Genomic DNA, 12,148 nt, shown 5'->3' on the forward strand with positions numbered 1-12,148 from the left:
ATACAATATTTTGGGGATTAAATAGATTGATGAAACATAAATCAAAAATCAAACATAGTTGAATATACATATTGTTCCTAGTTCAGAATAATTTCCTGTTACATTTTATGGAAAAAAAATCAGTATTAAAATGTTTGGAAAACTGTGGGTGATTTCATTGAATTGTCTGTGTTGTTTTCTTATGTATTTATTAGATTTTTTTAAAATCCAGCATCTATTGCTTTTAAAAGTTACTCAATATACCTACTATTACTTCCTCCTTCTGGTTTCCCTATAACCACAGCCCTGTGAGGTGAGTTGGGCTGAGAGAGTGATTAGCTCAAGATCACCCAACTGGTTTTCATGTCTTAGGGAGGCCTAGAAGTAAGTCTTCTGGTTTTTATGCCACCCCTTCACCATTACACCAAAATGGCTCTCAGCAACAATATAGAAATTGTTTGCCTTTGTTTTCTTGGGGATATTTTTTTGACTACTCAGTTTAAGTCACCATTATGATAATACCTGGTCTCCCATCAAATAAGGTCCAACCCGCTTAGCTTTTCAAAACAGCCACATCATGTAGGAATTTTATAAGCAATGTAACTGCTGTTTTCCCAACAGTTTTTAAAAACAAAAGGAGATGATTTTGCATGTAGCATATACTGGATTTCAGTGCTGGTTTAGAATTTATTTATTTATTTATTTACTCAAATAATTATTAGATAACAGGTATAAATATAAACATGATTATAAATACATGAAATGGATACGAATAAAAAAAAAAGAAACAACAGGACAGGGATGGTAGGCACGTTTTGGTGCGCTTATGCACGCCCCCTACAGACCTCTTAGGAAAGGGGCGAGGTCAGTAGACATGTTGATGATTTTGGGGTTTGGGGTAGAAACCACAGAGTCAGGTAGAGTATTCCAGACAGTGACTACTCTGTTGCTGAAGTCATACTTCCTGCAATCAAGTTTGGTATGGTTTATCTTTAGTTTGTATCTATTTTGTGCTCTTGTATTGTTTTGGTTGAAGCTGAAGTATTCATTGATAGGTAGGACATTGCATATTTAGATCGAACCTAAGGCGGCATAGTTCTAGGTAGTTCTAGGTTGTATAGGTCTAAAATTTCAAGTCTGGTGGCATAAGGTATTCTGCTACGAGTAGAGGAGTGGAGGATTCTTCTCGTAAAATATTTCTGGACTTTCTCAATTGTATTAATATCAAATATGTAATGTGGGTTCCAGACTGATGAGCTGTATTCAAGTATTGGTCTAGCAAATGTTTTATATGCTCTAGTTAGTAGAGTGATCTTACCGGAGAAAAGGCTATGCAGGATTAGGTTAACAACACTTAATGCCTTTTTGGCTATGTAGTTACAGTGGGCCCTAGCACTTAGATCATTTGAGATGAGTACTCCAAGGTCCTTGACAAAGTTTTTGTCATCAACAAGGTCTTGACTATTCAGCTTGTATTTTATTTATTTTATTTTATTTTGCCAATATGTAAGATAGAGCATTTATTTGTTGAGATTTGAAGTTGCCATTTGTTTGACCATTCTGACACATAGTCGAGGTCTTTTTGAAGGGTAGCAGCATTGTCAGTGAAAAGAACACAGTTGCTCTTAATATGATCACAGAGGTCATGTATGTAGAGTATGAAGAGAGTTGGTCCTAGAACACTGCCTTGGGGGACACCACTGTTGACAGGTACAGGATTTGATAGGACGCTCCCAATTTTGACCATTTGTTGCCTATTTGACAGGAATGCTTCTATCCAGCTATGCAGGTATCCAGAGATACCATAAGACCTTAGTTTTAGGAGTAGTTTGTCATGTACCACTGAATCAAAGGCTTTACAGAAGTCTATGTAAATTGCGTCAATTGCTTTGCCCTGATCAAGTTGTGTAGTATAGTCCATATGTTTTTACAGTGCAAGAGTTACAGGTTACAGGACAGTTTCCTTCTGAAACCAAACTGTTTGTTAGACAGTAGATTCTTTGTCTCTAAGTGGACGATAATGGATTGGTTAATAATTGATTCCATGACTTTACAGGTGACACAGCATAAAGAGATTGGTCTGTAATTTTCAACTAGGCTGGGGTCTCCCTTTTTGAAGATGGGGAATTATTGTGGCTAGTGACCATAGATTTGGCAAGGAGCTGGTCCTGAAAGTTTTTCAAAGAGTATGCTTAGAGGTTCAGCTATGGCAGTGGATAGCTTTTTTAAGAAGTAGGCACAAACTCCATCCAGACCAATAGATAAAGATGATTTTAGATTGCGTAGTGCTTTTTCAACATTGTCTTCTGTAAAATTGATATGTATTAGATCATTGTAGTTGTCTGTGATTCGACTAGGAAATATTGGGCATGATCCATTGCTGTTTACAAATACTGAGCCAAAGAATGTGTTGGCTTTAATGGTGTCATCGTTGCAGTCTTTACCATTTGGTTCTTTTAGGGGTGGGATGGACCTTGAGTCTTTTAATTTGTTGTTTACAAAATTGTAGAAAGTGCATGTGCATAGAAGGTTTTCCTCTTGTTTAGTGTGATAATTGGTACATTCAGTCTTTATCTGATGGCATAAATTTTTGTATCGGCTTTTAAAGTTTAAAGACAACCTGACCAGATTTGTTTTTCCACCAAAGGGATTTCTTTTTGGATTGGAGCTTCCTTATTGTTATGGGTAATTTGTTTTTTCTGATTTTGGGAGTTGTTATTGGTACATATAATTTGATGACTCTTTTGACTTCAAGTATAAATATGTTGTAGTGGTCTTCAACAGTATTGCATCCAGTGAATAGAATTTGCCAATCAAGAGATGAGAGATCGTTGTCTATAAGATCATAGTTGCTTTTTTTGAAGTTATAATTGGGGATCCTGTCATTATGGTGATTTTTGTGAGGACATATGTTGAGCCAAAAGTCAATCATGCTATGGACACTGTTGGAAAAGGATTAATTTGTATTCCATAAATTGAATTCAAACTGTTGCAGAAGATGAGATTGAAGCAGTTAAGTCTAATGTTGTTGGTTACTAGTTGTTCCAGTCCTAGTGTGGTAACAGCATTGTACAGGGTTGTATGAATGGGTTCAGATGTACATTAATTTAGTGTCCAATTTATAAGAGGTAAATTGAGGTCACCAAGGAAAATGAGAGGGTGTGGGCAGGAGGCAGCCCATGTCAGTAGTAAAGTTAGCTTGTTTGCATGAATTATATCATAGTCGGGCACGATAGCAAAGTAAGAAGTGGATTGAGATGTTTAAGGACAGTTCACAGATGATGGTCTCAGGAAGAGCTAGCTCTTGTATAATTTGGATTTTTTTTTTAGATTTAGAGACTTTTTATAGAATATAGCAACTCCACCACCTTTATGGATTTCGTGATCTGCTCGAAAAACTTGATATTCTCTTGTAGTGGTAATGTAGTCTGGGAAAGATGCATTTAACCATGTCTCACAGACAAATATAATGTCAAATGTGGTTGAGCTTAGAAGGATGGGGAATTCATGCATTTTATTTGCGAGGCTTCTTGCATTAAGTAGTTTGAATTTAAGATATGAAGTAGTGGGTCTGAAGGAAGTAAGGGGCATGCATCCCTAACGTTGGATGTTTGGGTGATGTATATTGTGACGTGGGTTGAGGCTCTTGCTTTTGATACAGTCAGCACGGTTATCAATGTATAGATTTGTATTACCTAATTCATGTAATCTTTTGAGCTCAGAACGTAGCTCTTGAGATCGTACACATTGCTGTAAGGTTAGATCAGGGCGAGAACGAAGGTTCTTATGGTTGTTGTTCTTTGCAAGTGAATTTATTGAGAAAATGAATTTGCATTTGCTTGTTTTGTTTTTGTAAACAACCCTGCAGAGGCATGGGATCATCAAGCCATCTTTGTTTTTAAGCTCAGGACCAACACGGGAAATATCAAGTATTTCTTCAGGGGAGATGGTTGATGCTTGATTTTCTCTGAAGACGTTTCGAACGTTAGAGATGTCATCATTGTCATTGACCTCTAGACCAAATAAGATGGCATTTGGTCGCTTCCGTTCACACTCAACAATTTCTTTGATGAGGATGGGGATATCAATATTTGTAGGATTTGTTGTTTTTTGTGGATTGGGTTTTGGTTGCAGTTGTTGAGTAGAGATATGGTCTGTAGATGTTTGATGTTCGTTTTTTGGTGCTGTCTCTTTTTTTTCAAGGTTTGCCAATCTAGTTTGTATAGTGTCCAGGTATGCTACAATGGCGTCAAGGGATGTTATACGTGTTTCAATGGTACCGACTCTTTCAAACAGGGTAATGTATTTTTCTAGTTTGGGTCTACATGGCGGACAGAAATATGGAAAAGCATTGGCAGATGTTTTTAGGAATAGAGCCATTTGCTTGGGTAATCCTAAACTATTATGGTGAGTGTAGTTGTTACAAGGAGAACATTTAATGTAATCTTCATTCTCCTTTAAAGATTCCTTACAAATAAGGCAAGATCAAGAGTCTTGTGGTTCTTTAGTCGGGGTTTCTTTCTTTTAAGGTTTGACATTGTATTGTTTTCCTGGCATGGTGGGTTTGTTGAGATGGTTTGTTGATTAGGTTGTTCAATCAAACAAGGTACTGTGGTAATCAATAAAGTAATATCATGCCAAACACTCTATTATACTAATGACATTAGTCAATTAATTTAATCAATAATCACCCTAATAATTAATTACACTAATCAAAAAACACACTAGTCAATTAATTGTCCTAATCATTAATTTGCACTAAACATACTAATCATACTATTATTCAAACTAGTTAACCAAACTAATCAGTAACCACTAGTCTATGATAATCTATAATAATATATTACTCACTAATAATAATTGTAAAAATTAATTAATCATTTAGTAATATCAGTTAATCAATTAAACAGAGTTACATTGGGAAAAATTAGGGCAGAAAGAGAATAATGGGAGGAAGTGGAGAAGATTTAGTTTGGATAGTCCTGGGGGGTATAGGAAGAGGGCATATATTAGGTTAGAAGTATAAATGAAAGTCTTTTGGCAGAAGGTTACTCTTTACTCGTTTCTTCAGATCTTCAGTTAGTGATCTTTGGGAACCAGATCTGTCTTCACATGGATCTTCTTGTCTTTGGGCATATATTAGGCTGAAGGTAACTATGAAAGTTTTTTGGCAGAAGGTTAATCTTCACTTGTTACTTCCGATCATCAGCTAGCGATCTTAGGGATTAGGTCTGTCTTCTCACAGATCCCCTTGTCTGGTTAGCGATCTTAGAAATTAGGCTACTGAGTGAATTAGCAGAGCTCTGCTCTGAGATCAGGACCTCCGATTTGGAATTTGACGATCGCAGATGATCGATGATGTAGGCGGCAGTTTGGGCAGCAGTTTTACTCATTTAGCTTTGACTGACTTTGGCTTCATTTTTTTTTAAATAAAAGAGCCCTCATGTGTATAGTAAATATTCACGACACAAAGATAAAACATTTTTAGATGAATAGAAAAAATAATTATCCTAGGGATATCGTACTTTACCTTCTGAGGTGGTAATAATTACTGCATATGCTTTTATAGGTCCATGACTTGAATTAAAACTGTTGAACTGAACACTGAAAGAGTTGTGGCTGGTTGCCTTGACAACAGGGGACACGGTCAAAGGTGGGGGATCTGGAAAAGAAAAAGTAATCATATCAGGATATGGAAGGTATGATAAGAAAAAAAAAACCACTGTGCCAAACCACCACTGCCCAGAGATTCATTCATAAAGCAACAGCCCTCAGCACATCATGCAAAATTATGACCCCATGCTCTAAGTAATGTTACTAGATTTGTGTTCAAAGCACCAACCAAGGCACTTCCAGATTGAAAGGATTAGCTGGTGGCATCACTGTTGCCCAGGGAACACCTGAGGAGGGCTCCTTTCATGTCCCAGTTATTTTCCCACTTGTTTTTAATCTACTATTCTACTTTTATTTGCATGCTTTCAAATTGCTAGATAGACAAGGAGTTGTGGGCAAGGACGGGAGCTCATTCTGTCACACGGCTTGCTCTCAGTTTTGAACTGCTGATCTGTTGACCTATCAACAGTCTTTTGATTCAGCATCCTAATCACATGGGACACCACGCCCCTCCCCCTTTTGTTCCAAGCTGAACTGCAGAATGGGATTTAAGGGGATGTTTTGAAAATTGCTCACAACTGCCTCCATGTTCCTGTATGGACTAACATCTCCTCATTTGAACTAGTAACTTTGTAATACACACATATGTATATTCCAATTAGATAATTCACCTCAGGATATGGAGATATAAATATATTGCCATAATCAGACTGATTATGTGCCATCAAGTTGGTGTCAACACTAAGTGGCCACATATATATCATTTATTAATAAGAAATTGACCCCCCTCTGTATATCTACAAATACACATACAACCAATATATAAAAAGGAGCGAAGGTGCCATTTTATTTAAGATATGTTCTCTGACAGATCTGCTCCAATAATTTATTAAGAAATTTATAAAGATTTTGAAGGGTACCAGGGAGAAAAAGGGAAGAATCACAGCTGTGTCATTTTTATTCATTAAATAAGTCAGTTACAAGGTAGTTTTATGCTTACCTGTGATACTTGTGCGGCATTTTTTTTCCCGAGGAATACTTGTTTTCTTACATGAAAGAGTGACAATTGTAATGGTGTAAGTGGTAAAGTAATCCAGGTCTGTCACAATGGTTTGATTTTCTCTCTCCAAAATCTTGTTCTGATTGTTTAGGATCTCAATTCTGAAGCCTTCATAACTTCCATTTGGAATACTCCAGTCTAGACTTAATTGTGGCTTTTTTTCTACCAGATTGCAATCAAATCTATCCACTGATGCTGGATCTACAATTAAAGAGAACATCTACGGTTGTCCATTTGCTATTTAAATAAGTTGACAAATTTGAATAAAAAGTGCAGCAGCATGGAGCAAAGAAAAACAACTTCTTAGTTATCTATTTCTTTTTCAGTTATTCATCCCAGAAATGCAAATGGGGTATTAAGAGAAAAAAACATATCAACATAAATATGGGTTATTATTGTACAAGGAAAAAAATATTGAACTAAAATAAACTTCATCATCATCTCCTTTTAATGACCCCATAATTCCTTGCCGGGTGGAGTCTGACCAACTGAAAGGAGCTGAGTTTTACTGGCCAGATGCCTTTCCTGTCACTAATGTGGAGTTTTGTTCAGCAGATATATTCTCCTCATGCCCAGAGAAATATCTGCCTCTACCTAGGATTGAACTCACAGCCTCCTGATTGTGAGGCGAGAGCTCCACCTATAGGCCACCGCACTACTCAACTAAAATAAATTTTATCTATCCAGTGAATTAATTTAGGCTACTCTATTAACAAGTTCTATGGAATAAGGTTTATTTGATTCACCGGCATTTATTTTTGAGGAGACCTGAACAGTTTTCCACTACTAGCAACATTCTCATTGTCACAGATTTAAAAACATTTGAGGAAGCTTTCCCTATGACCTTGAAAAGATTCAGAATTACATTTATGCAGTATAAGGATCAGTTCATTGGAAAAAAACCAAGCTCCTATCTGCTGTAATCTGTTTTCCAATCTTCTATTATTATCTCATAATCTTTAGACTTCCATTTATCCTGAGTTTTCTGATTTCAAGAAAATCCTGGGTAAATATTAGCTGGGTTCACTCAGCACATTTAATCAAGTATAGTCAGATATACAATATGGTAGGCTTTGTTAGTTTTATCCTTGTTTAGATTTTATTTTGGTAGTAGTTTAGTATGGTATAGGACAACAGACTGTTTTGTGAGATATAATATAGATATATCATCCCAGGAAAATAGAATAATTTGGTAACCACATTGTTTGTTATATCAATACATAAATTTAATGTTTTAGCTAGCCAGTAACTGGAGCCAATAAGGGCCCCTCCATGTATAATGGAAATGACAGAGACTCCTAGTGGTACAAGAGCTGACAGAACATGTCTATTTTTGTATTCAACCCCCAGGAAAAGCTCTTCTGCAAAGTGGACATCTCACAAAAGTGCATCTCTAGAGTAAATATTTTATATGTTACCAAGGAATCAAATAAGAGGAATTGTGGGACTTCGTGGCACTGACCAATATCTCTTAAAATTATCTTCCTAATATTTAGTTGTTGTACTAACCCAGATGGGGAAATCAAGAAATAATAGGGCTTTACATCCAATTGCTAGGCATAAAGTAGCATCTAATTGAAACAGAACAACATATCTGAATACTATTTTTGTCCACTCCACAATACATTCTTTTTGGATATGTTCAAAGTAAACCATCCTTTTTTTCTATTGCACTTGCCCTCAGAATACTATTCTCCCTGAAATTAGATTGTTCTCCACACAGTTGGTATTTCAAAACAGATTAGGAAGTTAGGTGAAGCTATGGGTTATTACTATGCTTCTTGCCATCCTTTTTACACTTTGTTGTGTATTGTTATTTTTTATTTAAATTCTGGACCAAAATTCTTAATCTGTTCCCCATCTAGAGTAGCTTTTGTTACACTGAATAAAATAAATAAAATCAACCCAGTTTTCAGATATATCCAGCACAAAGATTTCCATTCGTGTACAAATCATATGAAAATGTTTATTCTGTGCACAGAGCAATTTGCACATCTTTAGTATGTACATCTCCAGAGAGTTACCTGTACAATGAATTCTGTCCTTGGGTGTCCCTTCAGTCTTGTTATCTGCTGCTATGGAATATATGCTGAATTGATAATTAGTACCAGGATTTAGGTCTGAAATTTCACTGCTAGTAGTTGGGGATATTGTATCAGATGATCCATTGATGAGTATCCTATAAGAGTATGTAGAACGAGCTGCATCAGGACTTTCCCATGATATGTTGACCATGGTTGTACTGACATCTTCAACTATGATGTTGAAGACTGGGCTAGGTCCTGTAAAGGAAAAAAAGTAATTGAATACACACATAAACTTACATGCTCCCAGGGCACTGATGCCATTGTTGTCATAATCATTATCTTCATCTAGCTTATTATTCATTAAAACAATATACCTTAATCAAAATACAGGAGGATAAAGGAAACAATGTAATTTACAAAATCAACTGTAACCATTGCAACCAATTCTACATGGGACAAACATCATATCACACCAGGATCCACAAACACCGGCTAGCAGTCAAAACGCCATGATCCAAAATCCTTACTCACACCAACACCAAACAGCACCAATTCACTTACAGAATACAAAAATCATCAGCCACGCTACCTCCTACCACATTTGTCAGTTCCGCGAAGCCTGGCACTCAACAAGCAAGTCCATCAATGGACACAATGACCTACAACCAGGCTATGAACCTGTCAGAATCCAAACTGCATAGCCAATACGAGACAGCACCCACCCTCAAACAACCCATGCAACCCCCCCCACCAGTTTACCTCTCAATGACCCTGACCTGATGTAACCTCATCACAAAACCCATCACAAGACTCTTCCTGGTGACTCACACCTGACCCATCACAAGACCCTCACTTGAAACGCCCACACCTGAAGCCTTTGTGAACAGAAGAAAACCGACACTGACATCCCCTAAATTCCACTGAAGAAGCTACTTAGCCTGGTATCAAAAAATTGGAAACCAACCCAGAAGCTCAGAGAATGAACCTTCATTCTCACCTTAATCATAACCAATTCAAATTTTCATTCTGTACTAATACCAAGTCCACTTTTTCTTCCAGGTAAAAGGAATGGCTTATTAAAGTAGTAGTCTAGAACACAAGATGGCTAACTCACCACCACCCCGCACCAGAGATGGCAATCAGACCCACTCTTAAATTAATTTTTTAAAAATGTAGATCAAGATTCTTTCAAAATGTCAGCATTCTCATGTAATAACACTGAAAATAATCCCTGAAACAAATCATGAGATTTTGGGAGCTGGGAAGAGCTAAAGTAAAGTAAGTATTTAAAACATGTTTTGTATCATTTGTACGAGCTGAAGAGTTTCAAATGTAATTGTATCGACACGAAAGCAGGCTGTATAAAAACAGATTTGTTAGTGGCAAAATGGGCTGCCTTCTGGGAAATGTAGTTTCAATTCCTGCCTCTTTCATTTTGGGCAAGATTCACCAGGTTCATACTCATAGACTCTGGGAAGCAACAAGAGATTATTTTTATTTGTCAAACTATCACCTGTATGATTACTACACTGATTACTGGTTCATTATTCACAATGCAGTAAATGTTTTAGTGTCTGCAAATATAAAGGCTGTGTAAGGTGACTCATATTGTGCCAATGAAAAGCACTAATATATAGAAGAGGTCTGGCTCAAGAATTCTAATAACCATTTTCTTAAATTCTGATGGTGATGTAGGGGGTGACCAGGTTGAATCCTGTCAAACGCATCATTAGTTTTAGAGTCACTCCATTCCCACGAAAGATCTAAATCCTCTTTGAATCCCATTGATTCCTATCTAATGCCATCAGAAGATCAAATACATGTATTGATAGCATGGAATAAAGTTGAGGTACTTTGAACTAAACTCCTGTTCCAAGTATTTGTGCCGAACAGGTACAAACAGTTGTCTTTTGTTTAAACATTTTTTATAAGCAGAATAATTAATGGAGAAATATTATCACCATCAAATTAAGTTAATGTTTGTGCTGAAAAAAGTCAGAAATATGACTGGTTTTTGTGTGGAAAGCACAAAAGAAAAACAGATTTCCACTTTAGAGCAAAAAATATTTTTTAAGCTCCAGCTGTTGAAATTTTTTTACAAATATAAAAATCAATCTCATTCAATCTTGTTTTCTTGAAAACATAATGCAAATGTAAAAAAATACTCTTTGAACATTATATTAACATACTTATATCACTTAATTAAATTAATTTATTTTATTTGTTTACTGATATAAACTGTTTTCTGAGAGATTAAGGTAATGGGTAGATTTGTACTTTCATCACATAAAAATACACTATACATGATGACATGTATGAGAGAAAAATAAAATAATTTCCAATCCCAAATTATTATAGTAACATGTCAAGTAGCATTGTTAATGATATGTTAATACTGCACTAAAATATTATTTGTTTCAGCATGTTAGACTTTGTTTGATTTAACTCCATACTGTACATTTAAAAATAATGCACAGGAAAAAATATATAATTTAATATACTTACTTGTATAAACTGTTGTTTCATTTGGGTCTCCTTCAGTTTCACTGCCATTAATTTGTGCAAATATTTTAAACTTATAAAATCTTCCAGGTTCCAAGTTAGAAATTGGCACATATGTCAATTTAGAAAAGTCGTTAAAAGAAGAAGGTCCATCAATATGTATTCGGTAGGTGTAATTTGATGCATTTGTATCATTATTTTTCCATGTTAAATCCAATGATGTATTAGTGATCTTTTCAGCTTTAATGTCATAAACTGGACTGGGTTCTGTTTAAGAAAAAAAAGGCATTATTTTAGATGCTGAAATGATTAAATATTTTGTTACTATCATGGACAGTGAATGCAACAAAGATATAGACACAAATGTGTGAGTTTTCAAACAAAATATATAGGAATACACAGGAGAAAGATACATGAAAAAGAGGCATGGGATTGTATACACAACAATACTCTCTGTCAAACCAGCCAATTATGCCTCGATTTATTGGCAATGAACAGAAAGATCAAAAAGGACATTTCTTTGGGACTATCAGAATATTTTCCCATATACTGTAAGATCAGTAATATATGATATAATATATCTAAATATGTGAGCAAGGCAGAATCACTTGTGAAAACAGTAACAAAACTCAGATTCTCAACCACAGTTCAACTATATCTGTTAATGAGAGAAAAATACATATAAATGAAAAATATTATTTCAATATATTCCACATGTGAAGATTTAAAACACAAGTGAAATTTGGTAAACTTTTAGTACTAATACTTTTTTTTGGCTGTCTGAAATAAAATTTCAGGATATACGTAGTAAAATGTATGTTTGTATGTGTCTGGGTGTTTCTTTTCTACAAATACGCTACAGAGATGGTCAAATGAGGTATTGTGGCAAATGTTGCTATTTGAATAGAGCCTAAAATTCAAATCCTAGCTAGATACCTCACGGAAGAATTTGAAAGCTCTATATAGA

General features: G+C 35.6%; 1 protein-coding gene across 1 annotated transcript in view; it reads right to left on the minus strand.

Moving 5' to 3' along the window:
• Nucleotides 1-12,148, minus strand: part of PTPRJ (protein tyrosine phosphatase receptor type J) — a 104,465-nt gene that overhangs the window by 16,305 nt on the left and 76,012 nt on the right. Inside the window, exons 9-12 of the mRNA XM_087920290.1 lie at nucleotides 11,185-11,448; nucleotides 8,677-8,934; nucleotides 6,593-6,853; nucleotides 5,510-5,641 (exon numbers count right to left, since the gene is read on the minus strand). Coding sequence (XP_087776416.1) covers nucleotides 5,510-5,641; nucleotides 6,593-6,853; nucleotides 8,677-8,934; nucleotides 11,185-11,448 — 915 coding nt within the window. The remainder of the gene's footprint in view (nucleotides 1-5,509; nucleotides 5,642-6,592; nucleotides 6,854-8,676; nucleotides 8,935-11,184; nucleotides 11,449-12,148) is intronic.

This window comes from Pseudonaja textilis, chromosome 1 (assembly GCF_049901715.1).
Source record: "Pseudonaja textilis isolate UNSWEBS1 chromosome 1, rPseTex1.2, whole genome shotgun sequence".
Classification (NCBI taxonomy): domain Eukaryota; kingdom Metazoa; phylum Chordata; class Lepidosauria; order Squamata; family Elapidae; genus Pseudonaja; species Pseudonaja textilis.